The sequence below is a fragment of the Rhipicephalus microplus genome, chromosome 7, assembly GCF_043290135.1.
Source record: "Rhipicephalus microplus isolate Deutch F79 chromosome 7, USDA_Rmic, whole genome shotgun sequence".
In the NCBI taxonomy this organism is placed as follows: domain Eukaryota; kingdom Metazoa; phylum Arthropoda; class Arachnida; order Ixodida; family Ixodidae; genus Rhipicephalus; species Rhipicephalus microplus.
In genome coordinates, this window is record NC_134706.1 from 88,804,958 (window position 1) to 88,828,150 (window position 23,193).

Sequence of the window (23,193 nt, forward strand, 5' to 3'; positions counted from 1 at the left end):
TTCTCTTCTAATAGTAGACTTATTGATGGTAAGGTTGACATTAGAGTTCCCAGAGAACACTTGATTAATCTAAACCAATTTATTGTTTCAATTTGGTTTGTGGGGGTAAAATGGAACCTGCTCGCACAAAGTAGGTTGACCTGTAAATTATTGGGAGAGCCCTTCAGTCTGTAGGGGATGCTAGATATAAAAACAGGCTGACGATGATTACGGGTGGTGCGCTCAACGTTTGGTGTGCGTGGCTTTTGTCTTTCTCCTCAGTGCTGCACGACCTCCACGGCTTGCCGAGACCACCTCCGAACGCAGAAGTTGAGGAAGTGGGCACCGTGCCCATCTTTGAAAACTTCTTCTCTAAGGAGGTGCTTGGCGTGCCGGATGCATTCAAGCCTAAAAAAGGCTGCCTCGTGCTTCCGCTGCTGCCACCCAACGAGGTATGGTTAGGCCGCGTTGTTTTGCTTGAAACAATGGCTAGAGGAATAGAAATTTTTTTCAGCTCGAAAAAGAATTAAATAAGATTAGGAAAGTTAGTAATATGGCTTCATTACTTTATTATAATGTAAATTAGTTCTCGAGCTTGCGGTGTGAAGAGAAGTGCATGAAAAAGGGAGATTGTCATCAAGTGTATTTTCATACATATTGAATGCATATGAAGTTTCATGTGTACTTTTGTACACATGGCATTCATATGTGTTAAACGCAGATTTCATGCAAATTATATGAATGGGTCTTCATATGGACTTCTCACTAAGAAAACTCGCAAGGTTGGTCTTGTGACGAAGGGTGGAACAGCTGCGCCACGGTGCGCCAAACTTGCTTACCTGTGCCTTCTTGCGCCGAGCCACCCCTGCTGTGCCTGTGATGCGGGTTCTTGTTGCTGATTTGTTTCTCCTGGTTGAGCCCCGGAGAGTTTTTCTAATAAGGACAAAGCCGTTCGGTTTCCAAGAAACACACAAAAAGTTTAATTGAAAAGTAAAAAGGCAAAGATTCCTCACAAAACAAAACACTTAATAAACAGTTGACTGGACATGACGAAACACATCTGTAAACACCCAACAAGAACGTTCAAAGTCAGTAACTAAACCTAACGTTCGAAAGGGGCTGAGTGATGGGAGTAGCGCAAGAGTATCGGTGCAGTCTCACCCACAAGTTGGTTTTCGGCGGTGATGAGAAACCGGAACGCCGTGACTCCTGCGTCAGTGCGTGGGCTGGACGAGGACGAGGGAACGCTGGCTGCTGGCGACACGTCGAAAAGCCCTACCAAATCGTGATGGTTTCGGCTTGAGGAGCGTGGACACGTCGGAGACGGGAGAACGCAGGCTGGTGGCGACGCGTCCGGGAACTAGGTTCGACCTAGTCAAGCAGCTGGGCGCACAGCTCGGGCCCGGAGCCCGACGGCTGTAGCTCGCCTGCCGGAACCGAAGTCCGCAGGCTCTGGAAAGGAGTTCAGGACCGGATGGCCACGGTCCTTTGGAGCGGGAACCCGACAGCAAGAGGCCCCGGCCGGTGGAAGTCCTGTAGGCTCGGGTCCGGAACCCAACGGCCCATCTTCAGCGCCCCGGTCCGGTGACGACCTTCCGCTTGCACTCCCTGCCTCGAATTCCCCTTGCTCTGGTCTCCCCAGGCTCCTGCTTCAGCTCTGGCCCACTTGTCTCGTTCTCATTGGAGATACTACTGTTTCGTGGTGTCAAGCCATTGGGCCTTGAAATCTCCGTGTTCGCTGCCCATTGGATGTTTTACCCTTTGTTTACTTCACGTCCTGCCACGCATCCTCGTGCTTGACGCTCTTTAACGTCGTCATTCTTGTTTAAGCAGCACCGCACGTGCACTCTGGTATTTCTCCTTTTGTTTTTTTTTTTTCCGTGACGCGCACTTTTCGAAGGCGCGCACTTTGAACGCGCACCACACATCACATACGCCCCCCTTTTATTCAAGTTTTTTTTTTTTTTTTAGAAAAAAAAAACTGCCGATGAGTGCGCGTTCTGCACTACGTCACAATTAAACCACATATTTGCGCCACGCAGTTCAACACATCACCGGGCTACAGTTCGCTACATCGTCCAAATGTCCACACTTAAACTTTAGATTCACCCAATTGCATTTAAAAGTTCTGAAACCCGGAATAAACCTTTTTACTACAAAATCGACTATGGACAAAGCTACTTGTGTCCGCATCTAAAAGTCGAAGTCCAGAAAGAGCTACCGGTTTTCTAACCCTACACTCAGGTTATCGCGTCCCAAACCAGACGCACTGCCCTTCTCGCACGTTTCGAAAGTAACTGTGGCAAACATGCTTTTATGCACTTTCGCTGAAACGCGTGTCTGCGCCCCCGCCGGCCACATGAACGCTTACCGGTCAAAGAGGAACAGGGCGCGGTCTCGAGCCGTCGGCGTCGACACGAAACGCACTGAGACACGAATGTCCAAATGCCACAATCTCTCACACAAATGCTTTCTTTTAGTTCACCATCTAATGAACACAAGCTCGGGGTGCCCTCAGCAAGCCCAAACGCTCCGACAAGCGTGTGAGGTTCCTGGATTCTTGAGAAGGGATGCCGTTGTGCTCGGTCATTATACAGCTCATCTTGAGTGGACTTAATTATAGGTTCAAAACCAATCACGTTCTCAGGTTCAAGACCCTGTCTGGCATTCTCCATACCTACTATCGAGCCCACCTCCGATTCGATACTGTTTATTTTGAAGAGTGCTTCAGCACTCCCATCGTGTTTTCTCGGACAAATAGCAGTTACGCTATCCTGTGAACTAGAATCCCCTCTCTCTCTGAGTGAGATATACGTATGGTCTAGGACCATTGACGTGGTGCCTGCTGCTACCTCTGTCGGTACAAAACAATCAGTGGCCACTATATCAGAGCCTTCATGGCATTCGCTGCCATCTTCCCAATGACGTTCTAGCGCTCCTTCCATGGAGCTATTGAGAGGTAGCCCTACCCCTTCCCGAAATGTGCTCGGCCTTTGAGACGTTCTGATACACACCTCATTCTGAATGGAACTTCTTTGTTCCCTGCTATCGAAGCTTTGCTCCACCACATTTTCCACAGCTTCTAGGTCGCCCATATCCAGGCGCTCTTCTTCATAGGTGCTTGGCCTCTCAGAGGTCCCCAAGCAGCTAACGGAAGTAATATGTTCCCAGCCAGAGAAGCTTTCCGTCGCTTCAACAAACTCCTCATGACTCCTGCCTTCTTGGCTGTCCACCTCTCTGCCTTCCTCTATCTGAGCTTCTCGCTCCGAAGTAAGGCTGTCGCGAGGTTCGAGGCCAACCTTGCAGGAATCGACTTCCCTCCAGCAAACGCTGCTATCGGAGCAAACATTCACCGCTTGCTCGACCTTCTGCATCGCCAGCTGCCCCCTTTTCGCCATCGCAAGCTCGAGTCGCCGCTCGAAGTCCACCCTCTCTAATTGGAGCTGCTGCTTCAGTATGCGTGTCTGACGCTCTAGCAACACTTTATTTTCACGCGTTACGCGCTCTAGCTCCTCCTTCTTAGCTCTAAGCACCAATTCAAGCTTTTCCTTCGCCGCCTTTCGTTCTGCAGCCCGTTGCTCACGCTCCCTCTCCATCCGCTCCTCGTACCATACTCTAAACTCCGCTCCCGTCAGTCCCATTTTATCCGCCAACTCAATTAACTCCCACGTGTTCGTCATCGTGTTAACCGCGTCAAAAAATCTACTGGAAAAACAAACGACTTTGTCCTGTCGCGGACGCCAATTTGTGATGCGGGTTCTTGTTGCTGATTTGTTTCTCCTGGTTGAGCCCCGGAGAGTTTTTCTAATAAGGACAAAGCCGTTCGGTTTCCAAGAAACACACAAAAAGTTTAATTGAAAAGTAAAAAGGCAAAGATTCCTCACAAAACAAAACACTTAATAAACAGTTGACTGGACATGACGAAACACATCTGTAAACACCCAACAAGAACGTTCAAAGTCAGTAACTAAACCTAACGTTCGAAAGGGGCTGAGTGATGGGAGTAGCGCAAGAGTATCGGTGCAGTCTCACCCACAAGTTGGTTTTCGGCGGTGATGAGAAACCGGAACGCCGTGACTCCTGCGTCAGTGCGTGGGCTGGACGAGGACGAGGGAACGCTGGCTGCTGGCGACACGTCGAAAAGCCCTACCAAATCGTGATGGTTTCGGCTTGAGGAGCGTGGACACGTCGGAGACGGGAGAACGCAGGCTGGTGGCGACGCGTCCGGGAACTAGGTTCGACCTAGTCAAGCAGCTGGGCGCACAGCTCGGGCCCGGAGCCCGACGGCTGTAGCTCGCCTGCCGGAACCGAAGTCCGCAGGCTCTGGAAAGGAGTTCAGGACCGGATGGCCACGGTCCTTTGGAGCGGGAACCCGACAGCAAGAGGCCCCGGCCGGTGGAAGTCCTGTAGGCTCGGGTCCGGAACCCAACGGCCCATCTTCAGCGCCCCGGTCCGGTGACGACCTTCCGCTTGCACTCCCTGCCTCGAATTCCCCTTGCTCTGGTCTCCCCAGGCTCCTGCTTCAGCTCTGGCCCACTTGTCTCGTTCTCATTGGAGATACTACTGTTTCGTGGTGTCAAGCCATTGGGCCTTGAAATCTCCGTGTTCGCTGCCCATTGGATGTTTTACCCTTTGTTTACTTCACGTCCTGCCACGCATCCTCGTGCTTGACGCTCTTTAACGTCGTCATTCTTGTTTAAGCAGCACCGCACGTGCACTCTGGTATTTCTCCTTTTGTTTTTTTTTTTTTCCGTGACGCGCACTTTTCGAAGGCGCGCACTTTGAACGCGCACCACACATCACAGTGCCAAACTTGCCTATCAGCGCCTTACTGCACCGCAGCACCAGAATTCAGCCGCAAAGTATGAAAGCCATCAAGCGCCGTGTCTGGAAACGTGGCTGAAACTTTTCAGTTTAATCGTAATGGCTATAGTTTCGGTTTCGTGAACGCTGTGATCGCTCCAGGCGCAGCTGTGGACTTTAATCCCATGGGCATGGTTGTGATCACTGTGCGTGCGCGATCCTGGCAGGCATCAGCGGGAGTGGCTTGTGGACCCTTGTGCATGCTGGGATCTCAACGCAAGCACACTGCAAAGAGAGCATCACTCCCTGGCAGGGCTGTGTTCTCTTACACCAGCATTTTTATAGAGTTATGCGATATCAGATCTAAAAGAGTTGGCTGCCAGCCTTACAATTTGTTGCTGTCCCATTCATTGCTTCGCCATTCCAGTGAAGGTGTCTTTCTTTCATAACTTTACGGCAGTGTTTGGAAAAAAAAAAATAAACGATGGAAGTAACGTTGCTGGAAAAATTAAGGCTGGTGTCAGTTTCCGGGAACAACTTAAGGCTGCTCTGCAGACCGTACTTTTTTGTTTTTCAAGATATCTGGATGAAACTTTCTGGGCATGTTGGCTACACTAAAACTAGAGGAACTGAATAGTTTCTTGCAGCTGTGTTCTTTAGTTCCAGAGTTATGGATGTCTAACTGGGTTGTTCTCCTGGGTACTTGAGGAATAGTATTGAGAAAGCTCAGGACATAGTAGAAAGCTAAAATTTATTGTGGTCGTTTTTTGATAGATAACCCAGGATACTACAAAGCCGTTTCTTCGATAAATATTCATGCGACTTTGAATTTAGTGTAGCTAGTAATTACCAGGTTCATCAAAACTGAAATGTTATAAATTAACAACACCAATTTTCAGACAAAGAAGCTGCTTGTACTCTGGAAAAGTCATTCGGAAACAGGATAAAAAAAAAGCACACAAATTTGAAGAGCGGTGTTTTGAGTTTCAGCTTTCCTCAGCACCACAACTAGCAAAACAATCCATTCTGAGAAAACAGGCCTAGAAAGTTTGACACTTGCATTTTCTTCAGAAAGCTTCAGCAGAATAGCTAGAAGTATTTGGATAAAACAGGTTAATCAAAACTGAAATTTTGTAAATTAACGACACCAATTTTCAGACAAAGAAGCTGCTTGTACTCTGGAAAAGTCATTCACAAACAGGATTAAAAAAAGCACACAAATTTGATGAGCGGTGTTTGAGTTTCAGCTTTCCTCAGCACCACAACTAGCAAAACAATCCATTCTGAGAAAAAGGGCCTAGAAAGTTTGACACTTGCATTTTCTTCAGAAAGCTTCGGCAGAATAGCTAGAAGTATTTGGATGCACTCTTTTCTTCTTCCGCCTCGTCTATATCTTTTGGTGTCGTTGGTAATTTATTTTTAGGCGTAAAGCGTCGAAGTGCTGGGTTCGGCAATCTCGGAAACACTCGGTGTCATGCTCAATACAGGCCCACCGATTTTTCGGGCCTGGGGGGGACCGAAAAAAAGCCCAAAAAATCGAACAGTCCGAGAAATTCGTTTTTGTGAAAAATGTGAACTTTATTCCATCAGCCAGGCTTAAAAAAGTCCATGATTCTGTCTTGCCTCATACTACGCTTGGAAGCAATTTGGTTCGCCCGTATTTGTGCCAAGGTGACATCGTCACCGTAAATGCTTGATAAAAGCGTCATCGCGGTGGCAATCTCCGCTGCCGACAGCTGCGGGCAATCATCGTCGTCGTCATCCGAACCGCTCTCCGACTGCGGTACAACCTGGCAGAGAATTTCTTTGTCTGTGAGCTCCGCGCAAGAAATAGTCATCGTCCCCATGAGCGAAGTCTTTATACAGGGAGTTTTACAATAACGTTTGAGGGCGTTGCGGGTATAGTGGACGCACTATGAGCTTTAGAATAGTGCTTGCTCCCCCTAGGGAAAAATTTAGGGACTTTCGCTTCGACCGTAAACTCAAATGCACGGAAGCTACAGACATCATTTTGCGGACCTCGCGGGCTGTTATCCCTGCACGCTATTTCAGATTTTCTGCGGGCGGGCCGCGAATGCCGACTCGTGTTACGACGAATGCGCCGTGGCAGCGACCGCACCGCAAGGGCTCGCAACGCGCTATTTTAAAGCTCTCTAATGTGACTGTGGCAGGCACATTCACTTCGCCACTGCGCCGCTCCGCTTATTCCCTGTGCGGTGCGATGACAACAGTGCTGACCACAATGGCTGACCAAAGACGATAAAATGTCCCGTGCCGCGTTTTCTAAAGCAGACACGGCTTCCGAAACTTGAAATATGACATTTGCTTACCAATCTTGGGTTGAGAAAAGCCATTTTAAAATTAAGCCACTAAGCTTAGTCAAGCCGGCGGAAAACCCAACATGGCGGCGTCCGTACAGGTTCATAGTGCAGCCCAAAACAAGCGATTTAGTCCGAAAAATCGGGCGTAAAAATGCATTAACCCTTGGGGAACCCTGACGGTGCACTTTTGAAGTACAAAATAACTAAAAAGTCCCAATTTTTGAAGTCTGAAAAATCGGTCTGCGACTGTAGCACCGATTCGGAGCACGTACCAAGTCCCGCAATCTCTGAAGCACTCAGTGCAATCGGGGCTTCAGCCTTACTCAATGTGTAGTATTCTTCACTGGCGACTGCTGAAAGCACTGTTCCGCCGCTGCAAGCATCCACGCAGTCGCAGCAGAATAGTGGCATCGCGACGTTGTACAAACCGCATAGTGTGCCACCATGCAAAGGACCTCTGCACCATCTTCGGCATCGTTACCGGCATCGCATGCAACAAGTAAGACGAAGAACACAGAACTAGTGGAAAAAGAAATTGATATGAGTGCAAGAGGCAAAGAGCAACGAAGAAGACGCCGGCCGAGGCAGATAATAACGGGGCGAGCGAGGGTCATCGGAGGAAGCGACCACTCCTGCTGCTGTGCAGCAACCAATGGCGGGCGTGCTTTCTCCCGCAAGATATGAACGCGCTGCTCTAGCCAATTATCGCACCTCATTGCTTCATGGGAAAATGCCAATACCGTCTCAACCATGCTGCCGACGCCATTCTGCAAGACTGTAAAGGAAAAAGAATTCGCACTCAAAACAACCCAAAACGTCGCCATGCCCTGTATATATATGTGTGTCATAGAAAAGCAACAAAAAAAAATTCAGTAAAGTACTTTCTGACGCGCGAAAGCGGACGTGCAACCTTTCGCTCTTGAGCACACGGCATTAGCCACTGAGCCATGAAGGCACATGTCCCTCAACCCTTACACCACTTATCATTGCGTTGCCGATCTCGTGGGAAACAGCGTATTTTCAGTGTCATCTGCGAAATGGCAGAAAGGGCACACTCAGCGCCTTGCTTGTCGCGACGCGGTGGCACACGCTCATTTTCTATGCGCAAGTTCTTCATCTGGAAGGAGGGGTGGGTGGAAGGTAGATGTTTGTGTGTGCGCGCGCTCATCTCGCAGTGGAGGAAAATCGTACACCTTGGACTTTCACCAGGACGATTGTGTTGTAGTTATCGGGTGCACAAAGGTCACTTGCCCGCTGCACAGTGCCCATTTGCGAAAATATAGAGCTTTTCAGACACAGCGAAGTAATAACTGTGACACTTTTTATGTCGAACTCATCTGTACTTGTGAATATGTGCATCATTTCTGCGCGAGCAGGGCACTGCACGTTTTGATCTGCTTACCATTCTTCGAGTGACATTTTAGTTTGTTGCTATAGTAAAACCCCGCTAATTCGGACTTCACGAGACCGGAGAGAATGTCCGAATTACCTGAGGGTACGAATTATCGCGAGTACGAACAAAATACTTCAAAAATGTCTCCTACACCATCAAACTTCTATTTCTTAAAAAAAGTTTGTGATCGCGGTTTGCTTCACGGACGCAATGTGTGACGAAGTCACAATTTTGCAAAGTTCTTGCAGGTGGCTTAGTCCGCACACTGTGTTCGAGGAAAGCATGCATATGTCCTCCAAAACGGCCAACGCATGCGCAGCCTCCGTCATTGTGTGGCGTGGACGCGCGTCTGCATCACCTACGTTCTCGTCAGCCGGTTCCCCTTCGCCGTCCAAGACTTCGGCGACGATATCGCTGTCGGTGACTGTGCCAGCTACGGCAACATCGCTGTCAATTGCGAAATAATCGCCAAGGAGCACATCAGCTGGCATGATGCTCACATAGCGGCCGTCTTGCTCTTCGCCGGTTTCCTCATCAGCCACTACACCCGGATCCGCAGCGCCGTGCACGAAGTCGCTATGCCTAAAACAGTTTGCGACTACTGTAGGCAGCGTGTTGTTCCACAGGTATGTCGGCATGTGGATTGCGCTTAGCATGCTTACTTCGTACTGCTTGCTTGACTCCATGCAGAGCAACATCCGCTCGAGTACCTGCCATCAATAGCGGCTTTTCACAAACTGTATGATTCCCTGGTCCCATCGGCGGCAAGGAAGCTGTTGTGTTCGGAGGCAGGAATAGCAGTTCAATGCTTTCGAGGCCGGACACCTTCGTGTGCGCATACAGCTGTCTAGCTTGAACAACTTCCGAGACTTGGCCACAGAGTGACGGTCGAGCTGACGCAGCCAAGCTTGAAAAAGTTCGGCATTCATCCACGCCTTTCTGTTGAACCGGTAGTCGACAAGCAGCTGCTTAATATTCTTGAAACATCTTGGCTTCGCGGGCTTCCCGATCAACAACAGCGGCAGCCGCTCTGTGCTGGTTATGTTAGCAGCCAGAAGAACTGTCACGTGCTCTTTACTTCATTTTCCACCGATGCACGAGTCCCCCTTAAACGCGATTGTCTTGTCAGGCGGAGCCTTGTAAAACAGCGCTGTCTCATAAGCGCTGAAAATGTTGCTCGGCTCGTACGTAGAAAGGCCCGCGGATAGTGCAGATCACCAGTCCTGCACAACACTTTTGTCAACTGCACCTCTTTCACCACACACGTTGCGGAACACCAGCCCATGGCGCTTCTTGGAGCTGTCGAACCATCCTTCCGACGCACTGAAGGAGTCAATGTTTATAGTCACCACGCACTTCCCTGCTTGTGCGCAGATGAGGGGGCCAGGCCGCTTAAGTGCAAACGCGCATCGCGCGAAATGGCAATCCAGCGCAACATCGCTTCTTCTAATTTAAGACGCACTGCCGTTCAAAGCCTTTTGCTTTGGTTGCCAAACATGTCCCTGTCATACGCTTGCATAATCTGCTCTTCGTTCTTCACGTAAGTGCTCAGCGTGCTTTTCTTCACATTGAACTTTTCCATCACTTCTTTTCGAGATGCTCCCGCTAGCAACGCATTTAATATTTTCACTTTTGCAGCGAAATCCTTTGGTTCGTACTTAGCCCTTTTTGCTGCGGCAGTTAGGGCGGTTGGGGCCGCAGTAGACGGAGGGGAAGCCATCCTGGCGTTGCTCGCGCGGTGGTCACGCGCGCTTGCACGAAGTAGACAACACCCACGCACGCACACACACAAGAAAAAGAATGCACGGTGATAAAAACAAAATAAAAACCGGCGAACTTTTCAAAAAACAGCAAACAGTAAGACTGTAGATCGCACTGATCACTTACAGATAAATAATTTAAGAGGGCAGGCTGGTCATTGGGACTGAAAAGTAACCAAAAAATTCGTTTTTCTATATAGACACATTTGGTTTTTGCAAGTATTTTTCTATCTATCTGCCAATTTTCACACTCCAGGAAGTGGTAATTTTTTTGTAATGTCATTCTAACGGTCCAGATTCTTGATGCTGTTAACATGCAGAACCTGCAAAAAAATGGGAAACAGACTGCGAGGTTTCTATATCATTTGCCGGCACCTGTGTTCGAAGCTTTGCTATGAATTTATGAGCACCTTTATGAGGATTGCAAACATGCTCACCAAGATTGTTGCTTTTTGAAGAAGCTGTGTGTTTTCAATTCTTTTCATGTTTCTCAGAGAAGTAAATTTACGACTGTTCAATTTTGAGGCCTCAATATCTCTGCAGCTAGGGCAGGTATAACAATAATTCTTCTTGCAATCGAAACCTCTGTGTGTAGAATGCAAGTATGGGAGCAGAATTTATAGCACAAGTCTTTTTAATTAATTACTCATCAAAATTGTAATATAATTTCAACTGCTTTTGAAGATTGATATAGTTCATTTTGTTGTAAACTAACCAAGAAAGGCCTTAAAAAAAAAGTCTTGCATACTTTCACTCTATAGTCATTAGTCTATGTTCGAATATCTTAACTAGCACTTTTGCTTAGAACTTTTTTGTTCTATAGCAGCCTTAAACAATAGGGGATCAGCTTAAGTTATCTCAGGAACAAGATGAGTTACAGAAAAACTAATTAAACATTTGAAATCAACAGAAAAAACTGCATAGTACTGTGCAGTTTGATCAAGATCACTGAAAAAATAAACAAAAAATGTCTAAGACCAGTCTGCCCCCTTAAAGCACACTAGAGGTGAGCAATCCAACTCGACCGTCATACAAACATGCTCGACGCGCAAGAAAAAAAGGAAAGGCAAATCCGTGGATTGCTCGTTACTGATGACAGTAGCGATGCACTGCCTTGTATTTTGGTTGTTTAAACCACTATGTATTTGTGTGTGTGTTTTTTTAGGGGGGGGTGCCTCCAAGATGTACTACCCATGGACGAAGTTTTGAATCTCGGAGGCCACAATCTGATGCGAAAGTTGTTTAGGTGTGCTGTCGATTTGGCCAACAGATTCCGCTGCTGCTTCCCCGTCAAGACTCGACCGCGGTCGTGCGTTCGAATTAACTGAAGTGCGGCCGAATTTGTCCGAATGAATGAGAGTTTTCAGTCATAGAACAATGTACATTTTGGACGGGACCAGATGCCATGGCCGAATTAACCGAAATTCTGAATTAATGGGGTTCGAATCATTGAGATTTTCCTGTATCGCATTCATTGCGACTTTTTTCGTACTCCTCTAAGACGAACGGAGTGTCTCCTTTCTACTTCGACTACAGGCCTCCTGCGCGGGGGTATTGGATGTTATCGCATGCGCCCTCGTGGTAGAGATGGGCCGCATCGTTTGATCTGTGCTTCAACCTTGTTTGTCGCCCCCGCTTGCGGAGTTTTACCCGTGGATAAAAAGTACGATGAGTGGGGATATGTTATAATTTCCCAAGTGATGCGGAACATGACGGCAATGGCGAGAAATCGTCAAGAGTGTCCAAATAATTTATGTCGCAATAATGAGGGTATTGTACAATTTAGCTGAGTGTTTGAAAAATGCAGCATTGAACAAATGTAGCTTCGCAAGTGCTTTGAATGGGGCTAAGTCTGCTCTGAATGTTCTTACTGCTTTAAGGGGAAATATGGTGTGTGGAGATATCTGTATTTGTGGACCAAACATGATTAAAACATGCGTGCTTATGTAGTTTCTCCTGTTGATTTCAAATATTCAAAAATATTTATTGTAGGTCAATTCATTTAGAAGATACACAGTGCTGTCACTCTATTGTTTTCGAAGAGAATAGAAAAGAAAGTGCTTAGCAAAAAGTAAATATTATTGCATAGCTAGACAGTGCAATCAACAATAAGTGCAATGCTGCTAGCAGATTTCAAATTAAAGAAAAACTAGTGATTCTGCAGATGATGAAGGTTGAGGAGTCATGTCATGGCTATCATATAAAAAGAAATTTAATACCTTATAAATTTATATGGGTAGCTAATGGAAATTCTGCTTTCAGCACTTTGTAATACACAGATTGGGCTCTACGGTAATGAAAAAATTGTTGCTCTGGCTGTTCTAGATTGCAAAATATCCACCCCACAAACTAGTAAAGTCACAAAAAAAGCATGTTTTCAGAAAACCAAGAAAAAGAAATAAAAATTATTCATTTACATAACTACACTTGAAAATGCTCAGTATGTACGGGGAATGCAGTCCTTTTGACTACGAGTCCCTGTGGGGCGCTTTTTCAGGGACTGGTGCATGTTCTCCGTTGCTTGTCACTTCTTCATTGATGCTGCCGTGCGCCTTCAATCCTTTTCAGCCATGCGGCTGCGGCTTTGCCAGCTGGGGTTTAGGCTCAGCTCTTTCATAATGTCTTCTGATGCCTTTTTTATTGCCTGCATGAGCACTGCTTCTGCCACGGCTGCCTCCACCATGAATAGCGAAGCATGTCGCTCTTTTGGTGCCAGCACCGAGATCATTGAATGCGGGCATTCATTGTTATTTTGGGTTTTCCCTCGCTAGCATCGTTGCAACAGCTTTCTGTCTGACAAGCGCTCATGAATGGGAAGTAAGGCTTGGCAGACATATGGAGGCAGCTTTCGACAATGTTGAATGGGCTCCTCTTGGCCTCTGCCGCATTTTGTTTGCACCAGGAATTTTGACCAGGTGGGCACAGAGTGTGCTTTGCCACATCATCATTGGACGTGATGTGATGATAAGTGGCCATCACTACTGTGTGCATAGCATCAACATCACCACTGTGCGTCTTCAGAGCCCATCCATAAGAATTGGTGAGCTTGAAGATCAGGTCTGCTGTCAAGCGGCCCTTTCCCCCCAGACTCTCAAGGCCAGGGCCTTTGTGTATTGCAATCAAGTTGCGCAAAGCAGTGCCCATACACTTTTGGACATGATTAATGCAGTCCTCTTCTTCCACTGGGATATACCAATAAACCTTATCTTCCCTTAGCGCAAGGTAACTGCGGCTGTCCTTGTCTATGGGGTCTCAACGAGGCGAGCGCCTCGCCATGCTCTCGGAGTGAACGGACACAGCAGACCCGGTCGGTACAAACCAAACAATACACATACATTTATTTAACTACTTCTGAACGACATCGTCTGCCAAATCAATAGTAATCAGCCCACTAAGACATCCTTACACACAATCTCCATACACTCGAAAACATGACACACAATAACGACAAACACGCTAACACACCCAAGACTGCGTCGCCAACGCTTGACTTACCACGCCCCCCCCCCCCCCCCCCCGGCGCGGAGGCCCGCGGCTCCCCCTCGCCGAGAACCCACGCTAGAGACAACCGTTTGCGACAGCCGCCACGTGTAAAAGAGGCTTTCTCAACTCTCGCCTGCCACCAAGGCCTGCCTTCCGCTAGGGGTCACCGCCGGCGCTACCACTCTACCAACAGTGGTACTCAACGCGAACACAACGCCATCTATCAGCCGGTGGTTGTCACCCCCGAATTACGGCTTCTGTGCGAGACACGTGCGCCACGCGGCGCGAACAACTTTACAGGGGGTGTCAGCACCCCCACACGTCGCAAAGCACTTTGGTGTAGCGCAGGTTGGGCCGCTCAAGTGACCTCCTGAAGAGAATGAGGGCAGCCTAAACGTCCATTTCCCCAGCCTTCTTGTCACTGTTTTTCTGACACTGGTGATGTTCCTTCCACACTTCATAAGAAGGGTCACCTTCCTTTGGGCCCGACTCGCATCCAGCACAAAAGTTGCTCAAAACAACGAAGTCCTGATTGTCCTGCCGTGCCCTCATAGATGTTCCTTGATTCTTGTTGATTGCTGGTCTGTGTTGCTGCGGTTGTTGATGGCGGGGGATGTCGAAGAAAACCCCGGCCCTACTGCGGCCCAGCAGCTACAGACTTTTTTGGAAAATCGGGCAGCATTTGACCGTCGGTTCACTGGCATTCATGATCAATTAGCCCAGATACAGACAAATACCGATAGATTGGCTGGCTTAGTTGCTTCAGTCCAAGAACTGAACGCAAAAATTGAAGTTCTGGAACATACTGTAAAAACACAGGCAGAAAGGCTAAGTGAACTTGAAAACAGAAGTAGACGCAATAACCTCTTGGTTTTTGGCGTAAAGGAAGGCAGCCCGGAATCGGAGTCGGACCTGAAAGTTTCTGTAGTCGACAATATATTTGGCAAAAAACTGAACGTCCATGTTAAAACAATAGAAAGAATTCATAGATTGGGCAAGCAACGGCCGGGGCATATTAGACCAGTCATAATGAGGTTCTACGATTTCAAAGAAAAAGATACTATACTCCGAAACTGCAGCAAACTAAAGGGAACTTCTATTAGCGTGAGCAATGATTATTCGAAGGAGACGGTCGCGGTGCGGGAAAAGTTGTGGGACAGCGCAGCTGCGGACAGGAGCAGCGGAAAGAAGGTATCGCTAGATTATGACAAATTGAAGGGAGGCGAAAGCTTATTTACTTGGGACTACAACCGAGATGAACGCCAACCATGTCGTAAGGAGCGGTATGCTAAAGGATCGCCAGCAGCAACGCGCGACTCTGACAGTGTTGGCGGCGCCCCGGTGGGAGGGGCAGTGGCTGCACCGTCACATGCGTAGCTAGTGCTTCTCCTGTTCAATGCTCGTAGTCTTGTTAATAAGGTAACTAAACTCGAACATTTATTGCTGTCGAGATCTCCCCCTGTGGTGATCGTAACAGAGACTTGGCTAAACAACGATATTCCGAATGATGTGGTTGTTCCTCCTGTGTACAGAGTGTTTCGCTGGGATAGAAATTCCCGTGGTGGGGGCGTTGCAATTGTCATAAAAAAATGTATCTCAGCAGTTCCAATTAATTGCAGTTTATCGGAATCTGTATGGTGTAAATTTACGTATGCGAACACCAATTACCTTATCGGAGCCGTATACAGACCACCTGCCACTTTGCCCGAGTTCCTGGAAGACCTTCAGATGTTTTTGAACTCAAATGTAAACAAGACAACAAAATTAGTCCTGGCCGGAGACTTTGACCTACCAAATATAGACTGGATTTCTTTATCGGCTGGTAATAAGGATGCTACTAGCAGCGAAAAGTTATTTGAAATAATGATCAGCCATAACCTTACCCAAATTGTTCAACAGGACACTAGAGTAACATCGGGTTCTCAGTCACTGCTGGACCTGGTATTCCTTTCGGGCACTATGGAGGACTTCAGTGTTACGGTCGAAGACGGCATATCTGACCACAAACTGATTTCGGTTGAGATTCTATGTGGTACAAAACCTGGAAAACGACCCTTCGTTCGGGTGCCTGTTAGTGACTACGGCCGGGCAGATGACACGTCAATATTAGACTTTTTGGAAACTGCTTTTGATGATTTCAAGCAAGCCTCTGATAGCGAGCCAGTTGATTGTTTGTGGCAGAAATTGAAATCAATAATTAACAGCTGTATAGAAAGGTTTGTTCCCATTCGATTGAAAAAAAACAAGGAAGACTAACCCCTGGATCACTAGAGATGTTATCCACACTAAACGCAAAATGAAGAGATTACGCAAAAGACAAGGCCACTCTGAGCAGATTTCTCAACTACGAGCAGCGTTGAAAATCCAAATCTCCAAGTCCAAAAAAAGGTTCTTCAATGAAACGCTTTCTGGGTTCTTGCGCACTTCGCCTAGAAAATTTTGGCTATACTTGAGCGATCGGAAAGAAGCAATCGAACATATCGCGGTTGGCTCTGATGTTGTAACCCAGAAACAAGATATAGCTAATGGTTTCAATCGCTTTTTCCAATCTGTATTTACAAAGATGGCATTCACGGATGAAGATAAGGAAATGGCCGATATTTGCACATGCGCCATGGATCCAGTTTCATTTGATCAAGCGGGCGTGTTTCAGCAGCTACTTAATTTGAACGAAAAGAAGGCTAATGGACCGGATGGAATACCAACTGTGTTTTTGAGGTGGTATGCGGAGTGGATGTCGTTTTATTTAGTCATTATCTTCGAAAAATCACTCTTGACACATTCGATTCCAAAAGACTGGCTGAGCGTGATTGTGAAACTGGTATTTAAAAGTGGCGACAGGATGCTTTTTACCAACTACAGGCCAGTGTCTCTGACGTGTGTTTGCTGTAAGGTTTTTGAACACGTCATTGCCAAACAGATGGCTATTTTCTTGGAGACAAATGGGCTGATATGTAGGCAACAGCACGGGTTTAGGCAAGGGCTTTCCACGTTATCCCAACTGGTTGAAACTCTCCACGATTTTGCCGCTGCCGTAGATAATAGAGAACAAGTCGACGTGATGTGCATAGACTTTGCAAAAGCCTTCGATAAGGTCTCCCACCATAAATTGCTCTTCAAGCTCAAACGAACAGGCGTAAACGAAAATATCCTGAAGTGGATAGAGGCATACTTAACGAACCGCAAGCAGTTGGTACGAATTGATGGGTTTGAGTCTAAATCACTTGATGTTTATTCCGGTGTGCCCCAAGGCTCCGTGTTGGGCCCATTGCTGTTCTTGGTGTATATAAATGATGTTGTTGACATTGTTAACCTTCCTGTAAAAATTAAATTGTTTGCTGATGATTGTTTAATCTATGCCCCGGTGATGTGTGCGAATGACCAAATTGTAATTAATGATTGTCTTGATGATTTTCAAACATGGTGCGATAAATGGGAGATGAAAATAAATTATTCTAAGACAACATATACGCATATAACTACCAAGAAACACGTTTTACCATTTACGTACAGCATTGGACCTAATTATTTACCGCAGGTGTGTGCATTTAAATATTTGGAAGTGCATATTACGAATGATTTGAAATGGCGTGCACATGTCGAGAACGTATGCTGTGCCTCTTACAGAAAACTGCGTTTCTTGCGTGCTAAATTACCAAATGCTACGAAAGACGTCAAGCTGCTTGCATATAAAACATTTGTGCGCCCTGTTTTAGAATATGCTTGTGCTGCCTGGAGCCCCCACCAAAAGGATTTAATAGGTAAACTGGAACGAACTCAGAGACTTTCCGCGCGATTTATATGTTCGAAGTATAAAAGGACTGATTTGGTTACCGAGATGTTAAAATTAAGTGGTTTGGAATCTCTAGAAATTAGACAACAAAAGCAGTGCCTAAAAGTATTTTTTTCAGATATTACATGGTCAAATAAATATAGATAGAACAATTTACGTACACCCCCCGCATAAGCTCAGCAGCCGGATCAATCATGACACGGCAGTTCGCCCTTTCGGTGCTCGCACGGACGTCTTTCGCAAATCTTTTTTCCCTGTTGTTATAGAAGCGTGGAACAAATTGCCGCGACATATTGTTGAAAATTCTGACGCTAAAAAATTTGAATGTGCTCTTGATGTTTACTTTGCCGAGCAATGAATATGCTATTGTGTTATTGTTCAAAGTTGCTGAAAATATCAATGTCTGTATTTACTTTCCATATCCTATGCTTCCCTCTCTGTAATGACCCTCAAGTGAGGGTTGGCAGTATAAATAAATAAATAAAAAAAGTCAAGCACCAGCCCACTGAACAGTTCTATGACTGTGCCGAGACCGATACGCGACGAATGACTGCGAGTCATCCATGACCCATCAAACGACACCGCGATGTTTCCCATGTGGACTATTTTAAGTTCGGCGTAAAGTTCGCAAACCGTCCGTGTGCAATCGCTCAATAAATTGCGTGCAGCACAATCGGCCGCGGGTGCCAACTTTGTCTTCACGTAGTGTTGCCACGTTTTTGTGTGAAGACCCCAGCGGCTGATGCCCATCAACGAGAACACATCATTCAGCGCGGTCTGTAGTTTCCCCGTTGCCTGCATGGCATGCGCGGCCAAAACGTTCACAGCAAAGGTTTCATGCATTCATCGCTACGTACGCGCGGTGAGGTCCACGACGACGCTGTCTCCCCACAGGTCGAACACACAAAACGCAACTTCACGGCGAGTCCGAATTTCTGGAGGTCGCGGCCAATCTGCAGTTCTCCGTTGCATGCCTTGCACTTAGCAAATGCCAACAAAGCGCTGTTCACTGCGACCAAATCTATAATTGTGAACATGGTTCCATTAGGCGGCCGAGCTGCTTCGTCGGCACCGTCAACCACGAATGCGTGTTTCTGCTCTGTCGCTGCAGCGGACGACAACTCCGATAACTTATCTTCGGCTTTAGCTCGCTCCTCTTCCAAGTCAGATTGCTGCCGATAGATTGTATCTACACGCACGCGACCGCTGCTCGAAGGCTCCGCGGCTGACAGGGACTTTGCACAAGCTCCGTGACAATTGATGGAATAGCTAGGCCTTCCGTGGTAGCGTCGACGACTTGGCCATGGGACGCGGAGAGAGTAGCGTCTCGGGGGTTTTGCTGTATCACGGAGCACTTCTTGAAATTCGCTACTAGCGTCCTTCACACCTTTTTTGCATCAAACTTGTGCCGTGTGCGGAATTCGCGCTCAGGATTTGACATCGTGAAACTTTTCTGCTGACAGTGAGGCAAAATGGCGCGCATGGACGCACGCCTCAATACCCGGAGCAGACGAAGCCAGGAGCCTCCACCAATAAGGAGGCAAGCTCAAGTCACGTGCACAAAGTAGCGAATAGGAAGGTGCTCTGATGCTTTTTTTTCCCACTCATTTTACAAGCTTCCAATGATTACACTGGACCCATTCTGGTGGGAACTTGAAGGCAAAAGACGGCTCTCTCAAATGAGACCAAGCGGGCCGCGCTGGCACACATGAAAGGGCAGGGGTGCGTCACAGAAAATGTGCGATTTCAACATCGATTTCAGCTCAGATTTAGCCAGAAATCGCAGTGTAAAGGGTCTTAGCGGCTAAAATAATGATATTATAGGCATGAAATTCACGATATAAGTGCACTTGTAGCTGTAGATTTCCATAATGCAATAAAAAAAAGTTTTTTTGCGATTTTTCGGTCTCCACAACCAGTGTCCCCCTTTAAACTTGCTCAAAAAAGCCCTTCTGGCTGCTCCAAACCTGTTATAAGAGTGGAACTCTGAACAGTACCCTGTTCCACTGTATAACTGTATCTATAAGTGTCTGCTTACATGGAATGGAGTTGTTCAGTTTTCAGTCTTGACCCCGCCTTGGAGATGAGCAAGATGGCTGGATTTGCAGCATTTGACGTATAAAAAAAAATTGCAGCATATCCATGGAGTGCATGATGATGAGTGGGGTGAGGCATACATCTGTCCGTTTATTCTTGCTTCCGTGCGTCCATCAGGGCATCTGTCTGTTTGTCTGTCCGTCCATCCATCTAGTGAACATTTCAAGTACTGCCATCTCGCATCTTTTCATCATATATTCAGCATATAGAAGTACCGCCATCCAGCGGACGTTCCAAGGACTAAACAAGAGGTGGCATCGCGCACTTTCTTACGGCCTGTGCTCTAGAGCACAGGCCGTAATAACTGCTCTAGAGCGGGTATGTGCCATCGGTGGCTTGTACCTACTACTACTACATACATTGTGGACGCACGACCCATGCCTTAAAAAGCTTCGCCCCTAAAGGCATGTTTACAAATTACATGCTATTGCTAGGTCGCTGTAAATTGTGGGAGCGGCGGCCACAAGCATTAAAAAGAACAGTGCAGCAGCCGCTGGCAGCGGGTGGTTGTGGCCTGTGTTCCGATCAGTAAACATGGTTTCTGTCGGTCTTCGCCTCTTTCCTGAGGGGGTTTCGTGCTAGCCTCAGCCTCAAATCCCTACAAAATTTATTCTGCACGCCACGCAACTGAAATTTTTACAATGCTGACTGAACTAAGTAGCAGCCAGCAAAGCGATCTTGCATCTGCAGTCTGAGTGGATTTGGTGAAAAGTCGATCGAGTCTGCTTCTCCGTACACTCCTGCACTTTTTTCTGCCGACATACTGCATGCTCGGCATAATGGATGCCCTTTCTCTTCGCACGAGGCCCTAAATAAGCTCGCACTGCATGATCACGCTTACCCACTTACACACAACGCGGGCGCAGTAGACAGACAGATGAATAGTGGCACGTGTGTGAAGGCTCTAGTGGCCGTTCATGGTGCTGGTGGCGGGCCAGCGCAGTGAGCGCACTGTTTAACCACCAGTAGGTACTGAATTTTTTTCATCCTTGGCATAGAAAACCAAGTTTCAGTGAGACGAAGTGACAGTGTAGTCAAATAAATTTCCAATTCTACCGACATCAGTTAACAGAGGTTTAAACGTACTTAATCCAAATACATCTTTGTTGATAAAAGAAGTTAGGAATTCTTGCCTGCTAGGCTAGGTGGTTTATTGATACTGAACAGTTGCCATGAACCATGCACCATAAATGAAGGGCCAGTGATAGAAATGGCGCTGCTTGTGAAATTCGGGTCTCTGTCATCACTAATTATTTTTTCATATTGCTTGTTTCATGAATGTTTGAAATTGTGTGTTTTTCAATACATGTCTTGAGTGCCTGCTGGCGTTGCAGAAAAGAGTGGTGAAACGAGGAAAAAAAGAAAATACAGTAGACTCTCAGTAAACGGAAATCTGGTAAACGGAACTACTGCTTAAACAGAACGATTGCCTCAGCAATGCTTGGTTTCGGGCTTGTATTCTGCGTCAATGTTCACCTCTCAGTAAACGAAACTCCTGTTAAATGGAACACATTTTCCCGGTCTCTTCAGGTTTTGTTTACTGAGAGTCTACTGTATATATATATATATATATATATATATATATATATATATATATATATATATATATATATATATATATATATATATAAACATATATTGTTTGGATTGGTAGATGCTTGGCCAGACAGTTGGTCCTGCTTTGTTGGCCTGGTGCAAGCTCCTAAAGTTGGGCTTTGTGATAACATGAAAACATCATGCTTGCAACGTGGTCCTGAGATGCCATGCTTAGTTTACTTGGCTCGGCTGCCTAGCTAGACCCCATGAAGTAAGTTTGACTGCAGTTACCAATGGCTTACATTGCTATCCTTTTGTTTTATGCCTTTTTTTTTTATGAGACGTGATTGGCTGTATTTCCACAGTTTGCACTCAGCTCGTGAAGCATACAGAAAGCCTTTTCTGTCCCCCCTTTGTTGCAGACAACGGTGGCTACCTACGGGAGGCTGTTGGATCGCTTTGACAGCGGTAGCATTTTGGAATCGTTGATTGTGGGCAACAAGAAGTTTCCCGAGCTCTCCGCAGCTTTCGACACCGACAGCGCCGAGTACATTTGCTGCACCGAGTGCGTGTCGCGAAGCCTCCTGGAGTTCTCGTCCGTCGCCACCGACGCTCCGGTGCCCTGCGGTCGGTGCGAGGATTTGCGGGCCATGCGAAAAAGTTACGATGTTCTGCAGGCACGCGTCATCTCGTACTTTTTCTGGCCCGCTGTCTTGGACTCCATGAACGTAGCCGAGACCGTGGAGCTCCCTGCGGAGCCGGCGAAGAAGCGCGCCAAGATCTATCGCAGGAAGGCAAAACTAAAGAAACCCTGGGTGAAGGCGAAGTGGATGCAGCGCAAACAAGCGGCTGCTAAGGCGGCGGCGGCGGCGGGTGCGACAGCACAGCAAGTCGATGCTCCAGGAGAGGACGGCAGCGCTGGACCCTCTCGCACTTGAGTGTACCTGCTAATTGTTTCCAACACGGAAACATTATGTTGAGTTCGTTCGTGGCTGTGTCATGAAAAGAGACCGGATATTAGGCAAATGGATATTTCTTTTTTTGCGTTGCTATCGTGCCATTTTGACATATGAGCACGAATCTGAGATCTTTTGTAGTGTTTTGGTGCCCATAAAGGTCTATTTTAAATGTTTGCGCCCAAATTTTTAGATAAGTGCCTAGAAATGCCTATTTGTAAAATTGGTGCCTTTATGAACGCTGTTTAATTTTCATATTTAGCTGTTGAGTACAACTGGAGACAGTTATTCATGTTCCCAGGCAAAATTGAGCTTTTTGAACACTGTGGGGTGCAACCAATACTCCCATCTCAAAAGTTCTTTTCAGCACTGTCATAGCTAAAAGGCTTCTTAGCCAATGGAAAGGCGGATTAGCCTCTGCACATGTATTCATTCGCGCCGCGTCGTCTGCTCGATATCTCGGCGCTTACTCGCATGCGTATGGAACGGGAGGTCCTTCTGTGCAGCCGCAGAACAATGAATAACAAATGCGAAAACGTGGAGTGTGATAAGGGAAAGAAGAGTGTAGATAAAAAAAGTCCACGTGGTTTTTGTTTTGTTTGTCATTTACTTAGCGGCGCATCACTAGGTCGCATAAGAATTTTTACGTACACTTTAAGTTGTTGCATGTCCGATAAAAAGCTTTGCAGCACTATAATCTATATAATATCTTAATTGGTTAACTACAAGCCTCGAAAGCAAGATGTGAGAAGGTGAGCTTAAAACTTTTGCCTCTCGTCCGCTGTGGATTTCGCTAGCCAAATGGCTCCCCTGCCCTCTTCGGTATCGTAGCATCTCTGAGCCAGAAGGCCACAGGACGCAGACATATCAACACGTCATGCGCAGGCAAGCACAGATCATGCACGCAATCTATGTTGTCATTTCGACATTCTCTGTATTGTACTGCATGTTTCTATTGGATGGAACTGTCTATGCGCGCACGTTTGGAGAGGCTGCCAGGATCGTGTATCCTCATGACAAAACACAACATCGCACCACTAGAACTGCTATAAGGGATGATGCACCAAAAACA

The 23,193-nt window shown here is 46.8% G+C and overlaps 1 protein-coding gene across 1 annotated transcript in view; it reads left to right on the forward strand.

Moving 5' to 3' along the window:
- The window catches only part of LOC119185160 (uncharacterized), an 80,866-nt gene extending 58,311 nt beyond the window's left edge, over nt 1-22,555 (forward strand). Inside the window, exons 12-13 of the mRNA XM_075869454.1 lie at nt 262-431; nt 21,588-22,555. Of these exons, the coding sequence (XP_075725569.1) occupies nt 262-431; nt 21,588-22,103 (686 nt within the window). The 3' untranslated portion in view covers nt 22,104-22,555. The remainder of the gene's footprint in view (nt 1-261; nt 432-21,587) is intronic.
- The last annotated feature ends 638 nt before the right edge of the window (nt 22,556-23,193 follow it).